Source organism: Malus domestica, chromosome 09, assembly GCF_042453785.1.
Source record: "Malus domestica chromosome 09, GDT2T_hap1".
Classification (NCBI taxonomy): domain Eukaryota; kingdom Viridiplantae; phylum Streptophyta; class Magnoliopsida; order Rosales; family Rosaceae; genus Malus; species Malus domestica.
This window is the reverse complement of record NC_091669.1, coordinates 29,716,650-29,739,676: the sequence shown is the minus strand read 5'-3', so window position 1 is coordinate 29,739,676 and position 23,027 is coordinate 29,716,650. Positions and strand designations below refer to the sequence as shown.

The 23,027-nt window shown below is 37.0% G+C and overlaps 1 protein-coding gene and 1 long non-coding RNA gene across 2 annotated transcripts; one reads left to right on the top strand and one right to left on the bottom strand.

Moving 5' to 3' along the window:
• Positions 1 to 12,697: 12,697 nt before the first annotated feature.
• LOC139187936 (uncharacterized) lies at positions 12,698 to 15,678 on the top strand. The gene is made up of 2 exons (XR_011570970.1): positions 12,698 to 12,873; positions 13,324 to 15,678. It is a non-coding gene; the product is annotated as an uncharacterized lncRNA (long non-coding RNA).
• An 844-nt stretch (positions 15,679 to 16,522) lies between these two features.
• LOC103421984 (putative acyl-coenzyme A oxidase At3g06690) lies at positions 16,523 to 18,822 on the bottom strand. Its single transcript, XM_070805147.1, is given in 6 exon segments — positions 16,523 to 16,880; positions 17,543 to 17,644; positions 17,731 to 17,835; positions 17,926 to 18,072; positions 18,493 to 18,618; positions 18,699 to 18,822. Coding segments are annotated over 4 exon segments (567 nt in total). The 5' UTR covers positions 17,995 to 18,072; positions 18,493 to 18,618; positions 18,699 to 18,822; the 3' UTR covers positions 16,523 to 16,589.
• Positions 18,823 to 23,027: the final 4,205 nt, after the last annotated feature.

The following is a 23,027-nucleotide window of genomic DNA, read 5'->3' as shown; positions in this document are numbered from 1 at the left end:
CGCCTCTACAACTGATTGGATCTTGTTCCTGGGTCCTGGGGGAGTTGATTAAGGGTGGTGTTGGGTGGTGTAACTTGCCGGAATGATGGAATCGGCGTCTAGCACCTCTGGTGCTTCGGTGAAGTTCCTCACGATTTTGGACCTAAAAACCCTCAAATTTGGGTGGAGATGGTAGAAGGGAGGTTGTGGAAGAGGTTGTAGGTGTTGGATGATGGTGATTCAATGGAAAAAATGGCAGAATTCGTCAGATTTGGAACCGGGTCGAAACTGGTTTGGCGTCGGTGTAATGTCAACGTGAAGAGCTGAGAGCTTTCTCTCCCTTCTCTGATTGGTCCTTAGTTCATTTAATTTGATTGGTTACTTGTCCTTGTAGTTGATTGGTCTCCTTATTTTTGCTTAAATCTGATTGGGTTTCTTCCTTGTAAGAATTTAATTAATTTAAAAACTACAGTTTAGTAAAACAACTTCAAATGTCCGTAACTATACCGTTATAATCCGGACTCGCAAACGGCTTTTGCCTATGCGCTCATGGGTTTGAGATCTATTCGAAAACGTTACTTGTGACCTCGAAAGGTCAACGAATTTTAAAGATTAATTATGAAAATTCAAACCCAATAACTATTTGATTTAATTCCAAAATTAACAAATGAAAATAATGTAAACGTGAAATACGAATTTAAATAACGAGATATGTAATTAATAGTGAAATTTCAGGGATGAGATTTCACAAAGGCGGTCAACGAAAGTCAACAATCTCACATCTAGGGCATTTTCATCAATGCACACTTTAAAAATTTATAAAATCGTAAAATTAGGGATGGGTTGTCACACATTTTCAAATTCATTTTTAGTGATGTGGGAAGAAGTTCTTATACACTCTTACGTTTAAAGGAAAATAGACAATGTTAGTGAAAAGAACTAATGGTATAACACATTGTTTAGTTCAAAGACTAAAAAAAAAAATAGGGTAAATTACACAAAACTACCTTAACTATTGAGCCAGTCACAATTTCATACCTCATCTTAAAAAAATGTCAATGTCATACCTCATCTACGAATTTATTACAATTTCATACCTTCCGTCAGTTGTCTGTCAATTCCTCTGTTAAATGCTGACGTGCCTTGAGGTAGGATCCACTTTTTATTAAAAAATTAATTAAATATTTAAAAAAGGGTAAATTACATTGTACCCCCTCAGGTTTGGGGTCTATTACAATTGCATACAACATTTTCAAAACATTTCACTTGCATACCTCACCTACTATTTTATTTCAATATAGTACATTCGTTACATTTTCCATCCATTGATCCGTTAAGAGCTGACGTGGCAAATTTTTTTTATTCATTAAAAATATTATAATAATTTACCCTTAAAAAAGATTAAAAAGAATCCCAAATTGAAACCCACCCCCGCGCAACCCCCACCCCTGCAAACAAACCCAGAAACCTTCCTTCCTCCCCAACCCACTTCCCTCTCCTCCCATCACCACCGTAGCCCTTCCCCATCACCATCGTAGCCCCCAGACCACTCCTCACTCTTCACTTTCCCGACCCACATTCTCCCTCCTCCACTCTCTCCTCCACTATTTATTTTTTTTTTTAAAAAAAACCAAACAAACTAGAAACCCATCTTCTCCCTCTCCTCCCGGCCCCCATCACCTTCACCGAGCCTAAACCTCTCCACCTCTGATGCTCTTCACCACCACCATGTCCAACCTTCTAATCCTCACACTCCTCCTCCACCTACTCGTCGCAACAGGGCCCACTCCGACTACCTACCCTTCTCTCTCCCAGAGACCCATTCTCTTCATCGCTTGTTTGGGCCCAATCGGGACTCCCAAACCTCGTCACATAACCCTTCACATCAAATCTGAAACAAACCCACCAACCCATAAACCAAATCACAAAAAATCACAAAAAAAAAATTGCAAGTAAATGTAAAATAACGAGAGAGAGAGAGATGTCGAAGGTAGCGAAGGAGAGGGAGGTGAGGGGTTGAGTGGCGGCGGTAGGGGCTGAAGGAAGGGAAGGAGTTGGAAGCGGGGCTCTATAAATGGTTCGGACAGAAGGATTTGGGTTCCAGTTCGGCGTCGTCTTCGGCAGTGGGTCTCGGCCAGGGAAGGGGAGATGAAGAGAGTGGAGGAGGGGAAAGGTGGGTCAGGAAGGTGAAGAGGGATGAGTGGTCTGGGAGCTGCGATGGTGATAGGGAAGGGCTGTAGTGATGATGGGAGGAGAGGGAGGTGGGTCAGGAACGGGGGAAGGTTTTTGGGTTTGTTTGCAAGGGTGGGGGGTTGCGCAGAGGTGGGTTTCAATTTGGTTTATTTATTTATTTTAAGGGTAAATTATTATAATATTTTAAATGAATAAAAAAATTATTATTTTTGTCACGTGACACACATTTGGTAGCCACGTGGCACAATTGTGGCAGTCACGTCAGCTTTTAACGAATCAATGGATGAAAAATGTAATGGATGTACTATATTGAAATAAAATAGTAGTTAAGGTATGAAAGTCAAATGTTTTGAAGATGTTGCATGCGATTGTAATAGGCCCTAAACCTAAGGGGGTACAATGTAATTTACCCTTAAAAAATGTAATTAAATATTTAAAAAAATTATAAAAAAAAACCAAACCCACATTCTTCCTATCCCACCCATCCTCCCTTCACTCCAAAACCCCACTACCACCTTTCTTCCTCCATCTCCTCCTCCTCCAACCATCAGAACCAAACCACTCCATCCCACCATCAAAACCAAACTATCTCCTTCCCCATTCATCAACCGTTCAACGACACGGATCCCATCAGACCTCAAACAAAAAATCAAACCCAATCCAAAATCAAATCTCATCATCCCACCCGCAAAACCCTAAAAATCAAATACAAAACCAAAATTTCATCACCTCCAAACCCATCAAGAATCAAATCGCATCCCACCTTCCCAAGCTGTCGTCGTTCTAGGTTGTCAACAGAACAAATCGCGTTCTGGGTCGTTAAGGCCGACGCCGTCTACATCGCCCTGCTCGAACCCGAACTTGGTCTCTTCCACATTGGCCTCTTGCTCTTCCATTCTTTGCTCTGGGTGTGGAGAGTCGAAGAGGACAGAGAAGACTAGAAGAGATGGGGAGAGACCGAGAGAGAAAGGGGGAGAGGTGTGGGGAGCTTAATGGAGAAGGAGATGGAGGAAGAGAGGCAGTGGTGGGTTCTTGAGTGAAGGGAGGAAGGGTGGGTGGGGTTCTGGAGTGAAAGGAGGAAGGGAAGGGGCAGGGGGAGACAGGTGGGATAGGAAGAAGGTGGGTTTGGTTTTTTTTTTTTTTTATAAATTTTTTTAAGTTAATATTTAATTAATTTTTTAATAAAAAATGGGTCCCACTTCAAGCCACATCAGCATTTAACGGAAGAATTGACAGATAACTGACGGAAGTTATGAAATTGTAATAAATTTGTAGATGAGGTATGACATTGACATTTTTTTAAAATGGGGTATGAAATTATAATAAATTATTAGATGAGGTATGACATTGACATTTTTTAAAAACAAATTATGAAACTATGATTAGCCCAATAATTGAGGTAGTTTTGTATAATTTACCCAAACAAATATAAAAATTTAGAGATTAAAATTAAACTATGAATAACGTTCAAGAATCATTGCGACAATTAAACTTTCCTAAACAAATAATATAAACTTATTTTTCACTCCAATAGTAACGACTATTTTGGAGTTTTGAATTGGATGACCTAAAACACCCCAAGTCATAAAAAAGATTGTGATGATCATGAGTGTGTTAAAATTGTTTTGGTAAGTAATAAATTTAAAAAAAATAAAAAAATACCGTGTTGATATTTTTCTTCTTTTTTTTTTTTGGTCGAAAGTCACATCTAAGATATTCGAAATGGTGTGTTTGCACCATTAGCAGTCTGTATACATTCATTTTAACCGTCAACCTGTCACATGCATGCAAAAAACACTAAGATTTTTTTTAGAGATTTTGGATGCGGTCCTTAGTTATGAATATTCTTTAATTGAAATCTTGTTGGTTTTTAATTTTTAATCAAGGTCCTTGAAATTAATGTGATAATTCATTTCTATGTATGTTACTATATTTTTAAATTAAAAATTAGAAATTTTAGTTGTTTATAGAAATGAGATTTTAAATAAAAAAACCATAATTTGTGGGATTAAAAATATTAAAATATAAATATACTATTGTGTGTGTGTAAACATGGGTACATTCATCAAAATTAACCAAAAATTTTATTGTATCAAAACATGGGTATATTCTTCAAAATCACAGAAAAAAAGAAAGATATTAGGCTTAATAATATTAGTAAATTTTTTCGATTAAACTTGACATGGATACATTTTAAAATCAAAGAAAAAAGAATGTACCCATATAAGTTTAAAAAGGGATTAGAAAAAAATTGAATAATATATATATATAAAGGGTACATTTTACATATAACAAATTGGTATATTTAAGAATGAGTACATTTTAAGATTGAAAAGTTTTACATGAATGGGTACATATAATTAGCATTGGTACATTTAGCAAAATAAAAAGTACAAATAAAAAAATATATATGGGTACAAATACAAATAAACTTTAAAAAATATGGGCACAAAAAAAATTAATATATGGGTACAAATTAAAATTGAAAAGAAAATTGGTACAAATTAAAAAAGGGTACAAACTAAAACTAAAAATATGAGGTGCCAGAAAGTCCATGAAAAATCCAAATTTTAAGAAAGTTCCACATTCGAGAAAGTCTCTTTAATATTTCTCTTGTTTAGTCTAAATCATTTCTTGTAAATATATTGTTATATTAAAAGAAAAGGCTTACAATTTCATTGCCACCGTGACATGTTGTTTTAATAAAATAATTACATAGGTAAGTTTTTAATACATTATTTTAGGAGTGAGGATACTCGCAGGATTCTCTTTGTGAGGATCTTAGGGATCCTCAAATCACATTCGGTCATCGTACATCGTGCGATAAAAAATCATTATAAACTTTTTTTTTATTTAAAGTTGAATATAAACAGTACCTGACAAAACTGTCTACACAATTCACGATGAACGAATGTGATTTGAAGATCCACACCATGATCCTTTCTCTTATTTCAGTGGATCAAAATGCATGGAATGATGACGTTGATGTCAGAAAAGAATAATTTAATTTTTTTTTTTTGGGTGAAGAAAGAATAATTCGTTTTTGGTCATACCGTATGACTCATACGGATCAAGATTCATTAATTAGAGGGGTTCTTGAAAATTGACAAGTTTGTTAGTAGTACAAAAAATGGACATAAACGTCTTCATTGATGGTCCTAGTATAAATGCACACACATATTCAAATGGGTCCTCAAAATAGCAATAATTGCTGGTGCTGTTGATTATATACATATAAAATTATAAATTATTGTAAATACGAATTTGACCTTCTCTATAAATCCGTTGTTTTCGAAGAGACCCCCCAATTATCAGCCCAAAACAACCCAAACCTAGCGCCAACATTGACCCACTCTTCAATAACCCACTCTTCAATAATTCCATCCGATGTAAGGTTGGTGCTTTTTAAAAAAAATTGTTTATGTTGTACTTTAAAAATAATTAGTTGTAAAGCAAAGTAGAACAACATTTGGTTAATTGTATGTTAAAAGTGTTGTGAGTTTAAAAAGTAATATAAAAGCGTTTGGTAAATTTAATGTAAAAATGTTATAATTATATACAATGATAATAGTGGCGGTTGCGATTATGATGGTGGCGATGGTGGTTGCGGTTATGGTGGTGGTGGTGGTGACAATGGTGGTAGTGGCGGTTGTTGTTGTGGTCACAGTAGTGGAGGTTGTGGTCATGGTGGTGACAGTGGCACAATGGTGCTCGAGGTGGTAGCCGTCACTTTATTCTCTAAAAGAAAAAACGTGTGTGAAAGGGTAAATTAATGAAAGTATTATAACAATTGAAAATATTTATTAAAGGCTCAACTCAGCTTTTTATTAAAGCAGCTTTTAAAAGCAACTTATAGATAGCTTTTAAAAGTTGTTGTCTGGGAGGCTATTGCTTTTAAAATAAGTAGAATATTTTACTTTTACCAAACATTTTTTTTGTTAAAAAAAATAAACTTTAAAGTGAAGCACTTTTTGGCAAAAATAAAATTACCAAACAGGGCCTAAGTATATTCAATATATGTAAGTGGTGGATTGTCTAGGTGATTAAATACAAATATGGCTTATATTAAAAACAGTGTTGGAAATATTACTTATTATGTGACTATTCACTTTCTGGATCAATATGTAATATGTAATTAGTTAAGACATTTCCTATGTAAATCCTAAGCCTATAAATAGGCACTCTAATGAGAAGGAAGATACTTGGATTTTCTCCTCCCAATCACTTTTTCGTTTCTTTCTTTTCCTCTTTCTTTATACTTTATTTCCAACAAGTTATCAGCACGACTGTTTCTATACTTTATTTATCGTTATATGTTAAGAGAGAATCATATACCACGATGATATACACAACTCGGATGGTGTAACAATCCATTTGTAAATTACCAAGTGTGTGATGTGGATTTCGCTCATGCTATTATTTGTTCTCTTTTGTGCACGAAAGCCTCCATATTTTTCATCCTACACGCACTACTACAATATAGGGTATCACTGGCGAAGCAAAAGCCGATGAGAAATCCAATTTCTGTTGGAAAATTGGCAAAAATCCGACATAAAACAATGCAATGTTGGATTGGAATAGCGACACCAATGCTAGAGTCACGAAAGGGCTTCAATATCGGTTTGTTCGCTTAATCCGCCACTATGCAGTGTCGGTTAAAAGCAACACTAAAATTGATGTCGGTTTAAAGTGACGTATACTTCAACGTTACGTCGGTTTAAAGCGATGTGCATTACCAACTTAATTATAAAATATCCAACATACTGTCGGTTTGGTGATAAATTAAACAAATAAAATATCCTTCAACTGACATCAGACAACAATTAAATAAATAAAATATACAAACTAGTAACGGTTTTAACCGACACCACCTTTGTTATTTATAATAAAATAATGCGAAAATCTACATTCGTTTTCAATTAATTGCAACTAAAAAAAATATTACAAGCAAGAAAAACTTACTGTTGTGAAGAAGGAACGAATGAAGTTGGAAGAACAAATAAGAAAGGTGCAGGAGAGAAAACACGGGGAGGGTTTGTAAATTGGAAGAATGAATAGGAAAAATGCAAGAGAGGAAGAAGAAAACATGGGGTAGAGTATATAAAGACTATCAATTTGTAGCTTACAACCGACACCGGGTTTCAAAATATTTTAAAAAATAAAATCTATGTCGCTCAGAACAAACGACGGCTTTAAAATATTTAAAAACTAAAATCTATGTCGCTCAGAATCGACGTTGACTTTAAAATATTAAAAAACTAAAATCTATGTCGCTCAGAACCGAAGCAGGCTTTAAAATATTTAAAAACAATAATTAGTGTTGGCTAAAAGCGACACGCATACTTTATGTCGCTTAAAAGCGACACTGTTTCACTTAAAGTGACACCAGTATTTAAAAATTATTAAAATGTATGTCGGTTATAAGCGACATTAAATGTTTATGTCAGTTTAAAAGCGATGTTATGTTCAGTAGGTGTCGCAACTATCTTATCCGCCACTATATTATATTAAACCGATACTACGCACTGACACTATAAGACCCTTTTGTAGTAGTGACGATATTAAGCTGCAATATGATAAATCTGTTGATGAATTACAACATGTGTTGATCAATCATGGTATGATATTGATTCATACGGTTCCTACCAAGAGTCATCAATCATTCATTGAAATATTTATGTTTATTATTTTTCTTTTGAGCTAGAGTCATCACGGGGTTTAGAGTTTCTTATACTCAACCATTGAACTTCATCATGCTCTAAGTTGTTTATTCTTCTTGCATACAAATATTATATGTAATAGAATTGAATCGAGCATTGAATTTATTTTGGCATGTATAGTCCGATTCAATTCATTATTTTTCAGTTTTGTTTATTTCTGCATCTCTTATCACTTTTGATCTTGCAGCTAGTATCTTTGCTGTGTTTGCATTCAATCATACATTATATATATATATATATATATATATATATAGATATAGGAAATCTTTAAGGAAAGGGATCCCCATTTTTTTATAAAAATGGGGATTAGTTGTGGGGTCCACATTACATCGAATTTTAACGATCCGAACCGTCTATTTTTCAAGTTGCACCTCATAGATCATCCTTACAAAATATTAGCCAAATCGGAAATGTTTAAGACATCTAATTGGATTCAAAGAAATGAACCAATACTTTGTTATATAAGAAACAATGAAATTTTATCTTGATAATTAAATAGGCAAATGGTTTTGGATTAAATTGAATTTTTGCAAGAATGATCTATGAATTGAGACTTACAAAATAGACGGTTCGGATCGTTGAAGTTCGATGTGAAGTGAGCCCCACACCTAATCCCCATTTTTTGAAAAAAATGGGAATCCCTTTGCATAAAGGGCCTGTATATATATATATATATATATATATATATATGTATGCGCATTAAAGGTCCACATGAAAAAGATCGATTGTTCCTCTTTATGCATAGTGTTTCAGTTTCAATTTATATGTCGAGTTAATCTCATATGTTTTTTTTTGTGGCAAGCCACGGTTATCCATCAATTTCAGAAGTCTGAAAGACTCACAGAGGCATTTCAGCTTCCTCTTGACCACAGTCAATTAGACTCACCAGCTTGGAGTCTCGAATCCAAAACCTTCCGGTTATTTGTATTTTGAGAGCCGGAAATCACACCCTTACCACTGGGCTATTTTGCTGTGATTGAGTTAATCTCATATGTTGGCTATGCATACCCAAGCAACTGTTTCTCCTTTATTTTCCTAATGTTCTCGTACATACATAAAGAGACTGCTTATTTCATTTATGCTTTTGATTTGATGTCTACCATTTATTTTCATTGGCTATAGTGTGTGTGCGCGCGCGCATTAAAGGTCCACATGAAAAAGATCGATTGTTCCTCTTTATGCATAGTGTTTCAGTTTCAATTTATATGTGGAGTTATTCTCATATGTTTTTTTTTTTTTGTGTTAAGGCACGGTTATACACCAATTTCGGAGGTCTGAAAGACTCACAGAGGCATTTCAGCTTCTCCTTAGTCACAGTCAAGCAGACTCATCAGCTTGGAATCTCAAACCCGTAACCTTCCGGTTATTTGTATTTTGAGAGCCGGAAACCGCACCCTTACCACTGGGCTATTTTGCTGTGATTGAGTTAATCTCATATGTTTGGCTATGCATACCCAAGCAACTGTTTCTCCTTTATTTTCCTAATGTTCTCGTACATACATAAAGAGACTGCTTATTTCTTTTATGCTTTTGATTTGATGTCTACCATTTATTTTCGTTGGCTATAATATTTTTGTTCACTCCACGGAATTGAATCCATTGGCATGAAAGAAAATAAATTACTTTTATTGCTATTTAGAGTACAATTAATTTCTCAATAACATAAAATAAAATAAAAAAACATATGACTTTCTCTATTTCCTAACTCCAAATGAGCATTACGAATTTATAATTTATCATGCCACTGAATTATATTGTGATGATGACGACATGCAGTCTCTCTAACTCTCATTATATTGCGAGACCTCAACACGTTAATTTTTCATTCCCGTTCAATATGAGTGGGACTGTGGGAGGCATGTAGCCCCATAATATAAATATAAAGTTCATATTCATACAATTGGGAGCCTATAGCTCATTGCGTCTACAACAAATGGGTATATGCATATGTCGGATTCAATAGATTCAAACTACCTTAAGTATTTTTCTCTGACATTCATAAGAAATTATTTTGCACTTTACTAGGAATAACATTGCACATCCTAGATGACAAATCATTAAGTCATAACCTAAACTTTCTTGATCGAATCAAAATTTAGTGATTTTTTATTCTAAATAATTGAGGGCCTGAAATTCCTCGATTTTAATTGCATAGACAACCCAAACTATTTTGATGGATGTATCTAGGCATTGAGCATTGCTTGTTGTTGGGGGATTTTTGGTTGAACTAGACTTGGGCTTTGGCGAACACCCTTTGCCTCTCCTGGTCTGTTTGAATACCAAGTCCCGAGATACCTCGAAAGAATTAGCGTGTCTTAGTATAAGTATCTTGGTTAAATTATTTGGCTTGGAGATAGCATGATTAAACAAATAATCACTTGCATAAGCAAAGCATAGCATGGAAGCTAGAAGCTTGTCGGTTTAACGTGAAAGAGAATTTTGCATGATTGGATGATGTTTGGAGTGGCGTAGTTTGGATTTCCTAGGGTTACAAGGTAGCTTCTATTGACTAAGGAAGATCAAAGAAAGCTTGGAGGAACTGCTAAGATTGTAGGAAGATTAGTATTTCTAGGTTCATGGTAGCTTGCAGAGAGTGATTTCTCTCTAACGTTATGTTGTCCCTTTTGCATGGAGTTAAACCTCCATGTTTATAGGTGAAGGGTTCTCTTTTTAGGCTTCATAGGGAATACCTAGGCTTCTCCCATATCTTTTTCCTAAGAACAATACTTGACTACTCATAGATGAGTAGGAATTCCTACTCAAAACTCTTAGTGTTTTAATTACAGAACTTTGTGCTTATTATCATAACCGTTCATATTATGAATCACACTGTAACGATCATTTCTGCAAAAAATAAATTAAAACTTCGTTTAGTTAATTTATTGTAGCAAATACATACACGGTTCGTAATGCTTTTACCAATACAGTTCATTTGTTTTTAAACAATTTGATGACTAAACGACCTTAGTTTTAATTGATTTTTTGCACAGGCGATCTTTATAGGGTTACTTATAATATGAATGGTTCTGATTATAAATATGAAGTTCTATAAATTGACAAAGAACAATTTTGAGTAGGAGTTCCTACTTATCTTTGAGTAGCCAAGTATGACCTTCCTTTTGGCAGATTTGGACTTGGGCTAAGTGTAATTTAGCCTGGAGTAATTGGAAAGTGGCGATGGAGTTAACTTGGGTTGGTGTAATCAAATTCCCATATAAGGAAATGGGTTTGTTTCCTTTTTGCATTTTATGTGAATTGAAGAAGAGAAGAAATATAAAAAAACAGTTCATTGCACACGCATTCAAAACGAGACACAGAGAGAGACATCACCCCAAGTAAAAGTAAAAACTAAAAAGTAAAATGTAAAAAGCAAAGGTGAGATTCTGCCAATGGAGAGAACTAAAGGTCCAAAAAATAAAAAATAACCCGATTTGCTGAAAAATTCCTCCAACTGATGTCTGGGCTATAATTCTATGGAGTTAACCAAACCATTATTTGGCCATAGGGGTACCAGACTGGCCAAATGTGGCCCCTCTCTTAGACCATTTTTTTGGGCACAGATCATCGTTTGCAATAATTAATTAAAATTCAATGGTTAGATTTAGTGATGGGTGAAGAGGTATGTGTGGTATGTGGTGTACAAGTCAAATCAATGGAGCATGTGTTCAGAGAATGTAGTTTGGTGAGGGCGGTGTGGTTTGGAAGCATGGGGCAGAGAGTGAACAATGGGGGTGACTGAATGTCTCTTGTGCAGTGGTTGGTAATTCGTGTGCAACAGGTTCCTATAGTAAGTTTCGAGCTTTGTTTGATGCTGTTGTGGCCATTATGGAAGCATAGGAACAATGTACTATGGAATGGGTCTCGGCTGCCACCATAGGAGATTGTACTGTGAACTGAGGGTTGGATGCATGAGTTTCATAAATGGCATAAGTTTGAGGCTTGGAGGACTACTAAGAGGAAACCTGATGAGGGGTAGGTCAAATGCAACTTTGATGGGGCTTGGAGTCAAGGTGGCGTACCAGGGAGGACTATGGCGTCGTGGTTAGGGGTCACATGGGTGAATTCCTAGCAGCCACTGCTGGACCCATTGATCGAATCGTGTCTTCTCTTCACTCAGAATTGGTTGCAATGCGTTGTGCGGTGGGACTTATTAAGAGTTGCTATTTGGACGATGTGAGGGTTAATTTTGAAGGAGACTCTAGTGTGGTGCTGGCGGCCATGAAGGGTAAAGGGGAGGATTATTCTATTTGGGGCTCTGTTATAAATTATTTGAGATTCTTTCTCTTGGGTTGCCAAATTCGGAGTGTAGCCATGTATGGAGGGAAGGTAACTTGGCAGTGCATCGGCTTGCTCGAATGGGCCTTGGTGTTTCTCAGGAGTTGGTGTGGTTCGAGAAGCCTCCATTTTTTATTCAAGACATCTTATTTGAGGAAGGATTGTAATTTTCATTTATATTGTTCATTTGAGGATAGGTTAATTGTTGTGCGGGACACTCTTTTCCTTAGACCGGGTTGAAATCCTCGACAAGATTTTTATCGAGATCCAATATGTACACTATCCTTAGTTTGTACGTATTCCAAGTTGCTTAATGAATATCGTACGCACTTTCTTAAAAAAAATGTTTAATTAAATTAATCAATAAATATAAAGTATAAACTTAAAACTAATAAATTTTGAGGGGTTATGTTTAGCCATTCGGTTGGAGATGGTATATGGGTATAATCTGATACTATTCATTTAAAAATATTATTTTGTAAGACTATAATTTTGGACAGGGCTTTGTTTAGCCATTCCGGTTAAAGATGGCCTAAAAGAATGGAAAAAAAGTTGAGAACAAAGTGGGAGGAAAGGTTCAGTGAGTGCAAATCGCGGAAGGGGGGAAGGGAAGAGCAGCAAAAATGTGCGAACCCAAAAATCTGCAGAAACGTTTAAATTCAGTTGATTGTTTTGCACCATTGTGGTAATGGGCAATTGATTTGAGGTATATAATTTCTCTCTTTCTGCTCTGCTTTTCATTTTTCCATTCCATTCAACATTCTTCTTTCTCTAGGTTTTTATAATTAGGGTTTGTATTATCCCCAATACTAATTCAATTATGTTTTTTTAATCGTTTAATTTTCTGTGTTTAATTTTTTTATTATGAAAATACGATATTTTCTACACTAAAGGAGAGGAGGGTGAACTTAGCCTCACAATAGGCTAGTAACAATGTGGGACTCAAACATAAGATCTCTCACTTACAAGTGAAGAAGAATACCATTTGATCGTAATATTAAATGACTTTTCGTTTTCTAATTATGATTGCGTATTAACTTTTTTTTTTTTAACAAACAATAAAAATGATAGCAATATTGTGGTTCAAATTTGCTTTTAACGAGAATCAAGGCTAAAATACAAGAAAGATTAATGAAATATTTTTAAATTTTTTTAGGGATTTTATTAATAGAGGAAGAGAGAGAGAGAGAGAGCAGAGGGCAGCAATGCCGAAGGACTCCAAGGGCAAGTGTGACGCTGCTTCTCACAAGTTACTGAAGGAAACAACAAAGAGTCGAGTCCACGAGCTTCAAGGGATGGTCACCAATATTCAAATTGCCAGGAAAGAGGGTCGAACTGCCGACATTTCCATCTGGGAGGAACAAAAGCATCGGATGCTTGGCGGGTGGGATGCCAAGCTCAATGACCCCTCCCGGCATCTTCTCTACGTGTGGGTTTTCCTCAATTTCTTGCTTTGTGTATACGTTTGCGCACTTTGTGTTTTTCTATCAAGTAATGCTTGATAGGTGTATAAATTTCAATTACATGCAAAATCAGTAGGGTGGTAGCCTCGGAAGCCTTGGAACATTTTCTGAGGAGTTAGCCCGGCTCTTGAAACAACATTGTGATGAGAAAGATGATGCACAAAGTCCATTAAAGGAATTGCCACAACCTAAGCTTGAAGCCCCACAACCTAATCTTCAAAACCTTCACTTAAGTAATTTCTTGGAATTTACCGAAGTGAATACTTTTCTGCTTCTGGTGGAAGATTGCCAACGACTTAAGCAGATGACTCATACACTTTATTGTTCCTATATTAGCTAAATTTTCATATGACAATCTTCTTCATGTCTTCGCACTTAGTGCAACATGGTTTTCCTATATTATGTTGTGGAATTCGTTAAACAAACACGATTTTGAGGTATATTTGACATTGTTTGGTGTTTATCTTCCTTCACATAACTTTCTCAACTGCCAAGAGGTTTATAGAAAAAACTTAGTTTGTTTGATTTAGGGATGTTTTGTGCAAGTTTTCAGTAGTTTTAAAGTCTAATTCGATGTTTTCTTCCCATATCGGTTGCTTTTTGGTGACAAATTGTACATCTTGGCAGTTGACCCAAACGTGGAATGGAAGAGAGAAACCATGAATTGGGAAATTAAGCATAGGATTTGCATTAGTTTGATTTATTGTATTCTGGATAGTACTCATTGTTCTTCCATGTTATGGTTTCGGAATGTAAGGATATGTCTATTTGAGTTGTGATTGATTACTGATGAGCTCCATGCTTAACAAACTTTTCAAGACCTTTTCGTTTCTTAATTTTAAGGAACCTCGAGAAGATATTATTCAAGGATTGGACTTTGACCAATGCCACACTGCGTCCAGTTTCCAGAATACAGTGGTTCATAGCTCAGATTTGGCAACTCAAATAAATGATAATCACTTTGAATTTCCTAATTACTTATATGAAGGGCTTTTCATCAGTCGCAATGACATTAAACAATCTGAAGAGGATGTTGTGCCAAATGTTCTGCCGGATATATGTCCTCCAGAATCTGCTTTCTTAGGGCCAAAATGTGCTCTTTGGGATCGTTCCAGGCCTGCTCAAGTTTCGTGTCAGGATTATTGCAGTGGTTGTCATGCTCTTTTAGCAAGAAATGAAGGTTTTCCTGGGAACACTCCAATTTTGCGACCTCACTTTCTTTCCTCAAGGGTGAAACGCTTAGGGAGTGGCTCTTTTTTGGTAAGCCTAGAAGGGCCTTTGAGAGTGGAAACAGGACTGCCAGAGTACAGTGGGCGCGGTTGGCATAGATCAAGAAAGCAGGTGATGAAGGAATTTGGGGGACAGAAAAAGTCCTAGTATATGGATCCACAACCTTCAAGCGATTATGAGTGGCATTTGTTTGAGTATGAAGCCAACAAGTCAGACGCTTGTGCACTATATAAGTTGGAGCTCAAGTTTGGCACGGCAAAGAAAAGTTCCAAAGGATCTGACCTGCGGAAAGAAGATGGGAAGGCTCATGCTTAGGCTTCTACAGAAGTTGGAAAGAATGATAAGGGAGAAGCTAGCAAAAAGGCTGGGCCGGATTTGGAACCGATGCATGTACATAGAATATAACAGTGAAGTGGTTCAAGTTGCAAGAGTTTATTGACATTTCGTTTGTGTTCTTTGCCAGCGATCACGTTACTCTACCTGATTCCCATTTTTGGTCACGAGGGGCCCAACTCAAGTTTCTGGATTTGGAACCGATGCATGCTCAATGAAGTTGGTGTTGTCTCAAGCAAGACAATGAACCAGCACCTACGACATGACTTTAGACACCCAATGGCTAACTCCGGCACAAGTGGCTATTTTCCACAGTAGTGGAAATGTGTTGGGCCCTTGCATGACGGCGGGGATTCAAACTCCGTCGTTAGCTAATCTAACAAAATATGTCTTTTGACAAAAAATAAAAGAAGAAGCTATCTCCGGCTCTACTTTCCACCAATCAACAAAATTTTGTAACCTTTAGTGTTGATTGACGTCGATTATGTATCAACCTTGAAAGTTTTAAACTTGATTCACTTGGGACCATTTATTTCAAAGAATCAAATCTAGCCATTCAAAAAATAATTTTAGTGCTACTTTCGTATATTTTTGGGTATCACACAAGTTTCGTTGGTTTTGATTGATGTGAATGGAACCCTACAAAATACAAAGTCATCCATTCTACTTGTAATACAAGGTAACGTTTGTGTCAAAACCTACTTAAAGTCCTTGGTATCCTATTGAATCCTGTTTTTTGTTTGTTTTTGAAGCCGTTTAATAACCATTTAGTTTACGGTTAAAAACTGAAATTTTATTTAGCAACTAGTTTTTTTAAAAAAAAAAAATGAAACTAAAAACTGAAAGCCAAAATTTGAAAACCCAAGAAAATAGTTTTCAATTTTAAAACTAAAAATGAAAAATGAAAAATTGAAAAATAGTTACTAAACAAGATTCAGTTTTCAGATTCAAAAAGGTGAAAACAAAAACTTTAAACTGAATACGAAATGGTTATAATAGCTAAATTATTGAGCACTCCTTAGTTTAAAAAACAAAATTAGATTCAAGAAAAACTGAAAAAAAAAATTAATCAACAAGAGATTACTGAAAACACCAACCGAGGGCTTAAACTAAATAGAAACAATAGCAGGATTCGTTGCTAAAAATGATGCTTTTTCTTTTTCAAGTTCAAAAGCCAGAATATTTTATTTTTATTTTATTTTATTTTTTTGAGCAAAAAGCCAGCAGATTTATTATTACATTATTTTGGAGTTGATGCCATCAATAGAGAATTTAGATATCAAATGACATACATACATACATACATACAAATATACATACATACAAATATACATACATACAAGCTTACTAGCATTAGACGAGAATACTTGGGGCTCAAGAAATCTTTTTCTGCAACTCAAAGTGAGGGATGAGGGATTTTGGGAGAAACTGTAGACTTGTGCTGCTCAACTGAAGACCACGAATTTGAATGGATCCAGTGAAAGGCTATAGGACTCAGAAAAGCGTCAGGGATGCCAAAGGAACTGACTAACGCAAGTGCATGCGGCCGCAATTCACCACACAGTCTGCTTACTTCATTCCTCACGGCAGCAACCTTATTGGTTGATAAGTACCCATATCGGAGGAACGCCGCATCTTCTTCCAAGCAAATCCATGCCTACATGGACCTCAACAAAGCTAAGACATTCTACAGTGAAACAAATATTCTGACTATAATTTCATAGGTTAGGCATAAGCGAGGTTGCTCCCCTCATTACAATGGGAAAGCAATCTTCAATAAAGGCAGTCTACTAAACAAGTCGAACATTCAGTATTCCGGAAACAAAATCTTCATGCAGAAAAAGAACCCAGACAAAAAGTCCGATGGAACATGAGTGTTAGGATAGATTTAATTAATCCGGAATCCTCTTTGTAATTAGAGGAATGTAAATCTTCTATTGTAATTATTGTAGGATTCCTTCTACAGATGGTTTTTGTCGAATCCAATAGAATATTGTAAACATTGTATCAAATTAATCACCGAATCATATTTCTACATAGTATCAAAGCATATGGGACGATTGACCCTCTATATATCGTAACCATTGTATGATGGGACGATTTTTTTACTCAGACACAGAGAAAAACCGTGAGTTTATGTCCCCATCTATATAACACCCCCTCCTTTTCAACCCATCTCTCATTCTAATCAAATTTTATGACTGCACACCCGATTACTACAGTCATATGCTAAACTACAATCCATACTGCCCTAATAACCAAAAGTAATAATATAAAAGCAGTTTCAGATCATAGGACATTATCAAGTGTCATGTCCGACAATGTCAAAAAACAGTTGCTAAGAATTACCTTTAATGAACCAGCAGGTAGTGCTGCCTCAGCATCTATGAAGGTTTGCAACATTGCTCGATCTGAGAAAGCTCTGCCCAGGTCCTCTGCAAGCTGATAACTCTGGTACAGGAAAGGGTGAAGAAGAATGAGAGAGTTCTAGAGACAGGCAGCGGGAGAACTTTTAGAGAAGACAAGATGATTCTTACCCGAATGACTGAGTACTCTTTGCTTTCTCCCTGTTTTTGATGCTGTGACACTTCCATAGCAAATCTATTCAATAGATCTCGCTCTCTTAAGCAGAATGCGTCCATCTAATGTAGACAATTGGAGAATATTTAAACATGACTAATCTTAAAAAGCAACGCAATAAGGAAGAAGTGGATCTAAAAAACAAGATCAACCTGGAATTAGCTACACTGGAGAGTAGAACTTGTAAGCTGAGATGGAATGACAGGGCGAGGTTTATTCATATGCTCCAGTTCCTAAGCTTTAAATGGTTTGCCTCTCTTCTGAGCTGCTATATACTCTGCAAGCAGTGCTTTGCTGACCTGAGTTGAATCCAAAAATTCCACTGTTTAAGATAGAACTCCGATGAATGGTAAAAATGGGAAAACAATGCTCTCACTTTATCAAGAAAGTATTTCCGCATATATTTATATATAAATACATATACGTTACATTACTACCAGCTTGGTCTCTATGCAAAAAAAGGAACGACAAACAGTTACAATCAATTTCAAAGTAACAAACTTGGAATCAGACTAAACACAAAATGATGTCCATCAAAGAAGACCATTCCTATATTACAGTTAAATTCGCGTCAAAAGGCAATTATAAAACAAGTTCCGAACACAAAACAGCTCACATCAGCGTTTTTATTTTCTAGTTAAGAATAATTTACTCCAGTTCCTAGAAATTCTATGTCAACAGAAAATATCTTGCAGTTTGAACAGAAGGCTTGGCACTACCTGTTGCAGCAAAACATTGTTGTCCCCCTCATAAGTGGACTGCACATCATATTCACTTTTTAGATGACCAACACGGTTTTCAGTCTTCAGACCTTGCCCTCCACAGGCTTCGCGGCATTCCTGATCCTGATGTATACATCAAAGACTTTCAGCAAGGCCAAATAGAACAATAACTTTAAGTTGCACTTCATAATGCAATTTCTAACCTGAAGAGTCTGCACGTTATGCCAGGTATGTGTAGCCCTGAATGCACTAGACACAACATGGATGGCTTTGCTCGACTCAGGCATCCTATATCATCTTTAAGTAATTTGCAGCAAATGACATAGCATATCTGAAGCTGACGGAGAAATAATAACATGATCAAAACCTAGTGGTTTAATGTTTCGACATTCTTCTCACAGTGCCAATAATTTCACCACAAAGTAATTGACCATTTGTACCAAATCTGAAAGAATCAAGACCCACCCTTAAGCACATAATCTAGAAAGAAAAAAAATCTATTATTCACTTTTTCTTATTAAATACATGTTCATTGAAATATTGACACCAACAAGAAAAGAACTTTCAGAATTTGTCTTCAGTTTGGTTACAGAAGTAGCAGATACATTATTAACTTGGCTGTTTTAATTACCGTACAATATCCAAGATCTAAGAGCATGTCATATATTATTAACAACAATGAGAATAAGAAGTATTTCCTAGACATGAAAAACCAGTGATTTTATACAGACAGTATCAATTTAACTTGTGAAAAGCTGTTATTGCTATAAGTCCAATTAAACTGAGACACCACAATGCCACAAAATTCTTAATGTTTTTGCAAGAAGAGGCAAAAGCCGCTGTTGATGACTAGGGTAGTCAAGCAATAGGACTTCGGGCCCATTTGGCGTAACAGAAAAGGCTCGCCTTGTCAATGAGTACCTAATGGCTATTGCTAAGCTTATCTGACTGTAGGGAAAGAAATGATTGTGTCAATGATGAAAATTCAGTTGGCAGAAGAGATCTGCAATCCATCACTCTACAAAAGAAGTACTTTGATCCTATTAGACGGGGGAGGGTGAAGAAGCTAGGACAGAAGGGTAGAGTTCAAGAGAGCAAAATGCGTTTAGGAACGTGGAATATAGGAACCTTAACGGGAAAATCTAGGGAAGTAGTGGAAGTTATGGTGAGGAGAAGGATAAATATTATGTGCCTACAAGAAACTAAGTGGGTTGGTAGTAAGGCAAAGGATCTAGAAAACTCAGGGTTTAAACTTTGGTATTCGGGCACAAATAGAACGAGAAACGGTGTTGGCATCATCGTGGACAAGACCTTGACACAAGATGTTGTAGATGTCAAGAGGGTAGGAGATAGAATCATGGCAATCAAGATTGTAATAGGACAAGAACTTATCAATGTGATTAGTGCGTACGCACCTCAAGTAGGGTTGGATAAGAGTTCGAAGGAGAAATTTTGGGAAGACCTTGGAGACTTGGTGCAAGGAATTGCTCAGACGGAGAAGTTATTTATAGGAGGAGATTTAAATGGACACGTGGGCAGGGAGACAGGCAACTATGGAGGTTTCCATGGTGGCCATGGTTTTGGGGAGAGAAACGAGGATGGGGAAGCTATCTTGGATTTTGCAATGGCATATGATCTCTTCTTAGCCAACACCTTCTTTAAGAAGAGAGAAGAACATGTGATCACCTACAAGAGTGGGTCGTCAAAAACACAAATAGATTTTCTCCTAATGAGGAAAGGAGATCGTATAACTTGTAAGGATTGCAAAGTTATACCAGGAGAGAGCGTGGCTAATCAACATCGCTTGTTGGTGATGGATGTACATATCAAAAGAGTGAGACAAAAGAACAAGACTTGGAAGTGCCCAAGGACTAGATGGTGGAATCTAAAAGAAGAAAAACAAGTCATTTTCAAAGAGAAAGTAATCACCCAGTGTGTGTGGGATAGAGAGAGGGAAGCTAGCCAAATGTGGGATTCCATGGCTAGTTGTATTCGAAAAGTAGCAAAAGAGGTATTAGGAGAGTCCAAAGGTTTTGCCCCACACCAAAAGGAATCTTGGTGGTGGAATGAGGAGGTACAAACAAAGGTGAAGGCTAAGAAGGAATGTTGTAAAGCCTTATACAAGGATAGGACCGATGAAAATGGTGAAAGGTATAGAAAAGCGAAGCAAGAAGCGAAGAAAGCTGTGAGAGAAGCTAAGTTAGCGGCTTATGACGATATGTATAAGCGACTAGATACCAAAGAAGGAGAGTTGGATATCTATAAATTAGCTAGAGCAAGGGAAAAGAAGACAAAGGACCTAAACCAAGTGAGGTGCATCAAGGATGAGGATGGAAAGGTTCTTGCTACAGAGAACGCGGTTAAAGACAGATGGAAAGGTTATTTTCATAATCTTTTCAATGAAGGACATGAAAGGAGTGCTTCTTTAGGGGAGTTGAGTAACTCAGAAGAGTGTAGAAACTACTCTTTTTATCGTAGAATCCGGAAGGAAGAAGTGGTTGTAGCTTTGAAGAAGATGAAGCATAGAAAAGCAGTAGGCCCAGACGATATACCAATCGAAGTGTGGAAAGTTTTGGGAGAGACAGGTATAACATGGCTCACTGACCTTTTCAATAGGATTTTGAAAACGAAGAAGATGCCAAATGAGTGGCGAACGAGCACTTTGGTGCCGATCTACAAGAATAAGGGTGACGTACAAAATTGCATGAACTATAGGGGTATTAAGCTAATGAGTCATACAATGAAGCTCTGGGAGAGAGTCATTGAGCATAGATTGAGGCAAGAGACACGGGTTTCGGACAACCAATTCGGGTTCATGCCAGGGCGCTCAACCATGGAGGCAATCTATCTCTTACGAAGATTGATGGAAAGATATAGAGATGGGAAAAAGGATTTACACATGGTCTTTATAGATTTGGAAAAAGCGTATGATAGGGTCCCAAGAGACATTCTTTGGAGGATTTTAGAGAAGAAAGGAGTACGAGTAGCATATATCCAAGCTATAAAGGATATGTATGAAGGAGCAAAGACTGCCGTAAGAACTCATGAAGGACAAACCGAAAGCTTTCCCATAACTGTAGGATTACATCAAGGCTCATCCTTAAGTCCTTACCTTTTTGCGTTGGTAATGGATGAGTTAACAGGACATATTCAAGATGATATTCCTTGGTGTATGCTTTTCGCAGACGATATAGTGTTGATAGATGAAACTCAGGAAGGGGTAAATGCAAAGCTTAACCTTTGGAGAGAAGTGTTGGAATCTAAAGGTCTTCGCCTAAGCCGATCAAAGACAGAATATATGGAGTGCAAGTTCAGTGCAAATGGAGGCCAAAACGAGTTAGGGGTGAGGATCGGAGATCAAGAAATACCAAAGAGCGACCGTTTTCGTTACCTAGGATCTATCTTGCAAAAGAACGGAGAATTAGATGGAGATCTCAACCATAGAATACAAGCTGGATGGATGAAGTGGAAGAGTGCATCCGGCGTGTTGTGTGACCGCCGTATGCCACTGAAGCTCAAGGGAAAATTTTATAGGACGGCAATAAGGCCAGCGATGCTGTATGGCACAGAATGTTGGGCGGTGAAGCATCAACACATACACAAAATGGGTGTAGCGGAGATGAGGATGCTTCGTTGGATGTGTGGGCACACGAGAAAGGATAAGATTAAGAATGAGGATATCCGGGGTAAAGTAGGAGTAGCCGAAATTGAAGGCAAGATGAGAGAAAATCGGTTACGGTGGTTTGGACATGTGCAACGAAGGCCTACTGACGCTCCGATTAGAAGATGCGACTATGGGACAGAGGTTCAGGGCCGAAGGGGTAGAGGAAGACCTAGGAAAACTTTGGAAGAGACTCTAAGAAAAGACTTAGAGTACTTGGATCTAACGAAGGACATGACACAGGACCGAGCACAATGGCGTTCTAAGATTCATATAGCCGATCCCACTCAGTGACTTGGATTTTCCAAGTCTCCAATCGAGAAGTTTTCCTCACTCGGGAAATTAAGGGAACACTACCCCAACCTACATGCTCCACTCAGAAAGCTTCAACATACAAGCTTCAACAAAAGAAAATTCAAAGAACTTAGCGAAGAAGGTTTTGGTGTATTTAACACAATACGTTGAAATGAAGGAAAACTTATTTATTGATATCCCCGATAAGCTACAAATGTGTACATATACATGAGTCAAAATAAACAAACAAGAGGGAGCCTTCACAAGGGTTGCTTAGGAGAAGTCTCAGCAGTCGGTAGAGCCCCAGAAAGAGAAGGCACCGGAGGGGGATCATTCGGAACCTCAGTACTGGACAGAACCCTAGAAGGAGGAGGCATCAGAGGTTGATTATTTGGAGCTTCATTACGCGGTACAGCCCCAGAAGACGAAGGCAATAAATGCCTTTGGAACAAACCCACAAATCTCTGATGATCAAGTAAAACCTGACCATCAGTTTCCTTCATCTGGTCAAGCTTCCTCTTCATGTTTGTAGCATAGTCATGTGCGAGCCGGTGCAACTGTTTATTCTCATGCTTGA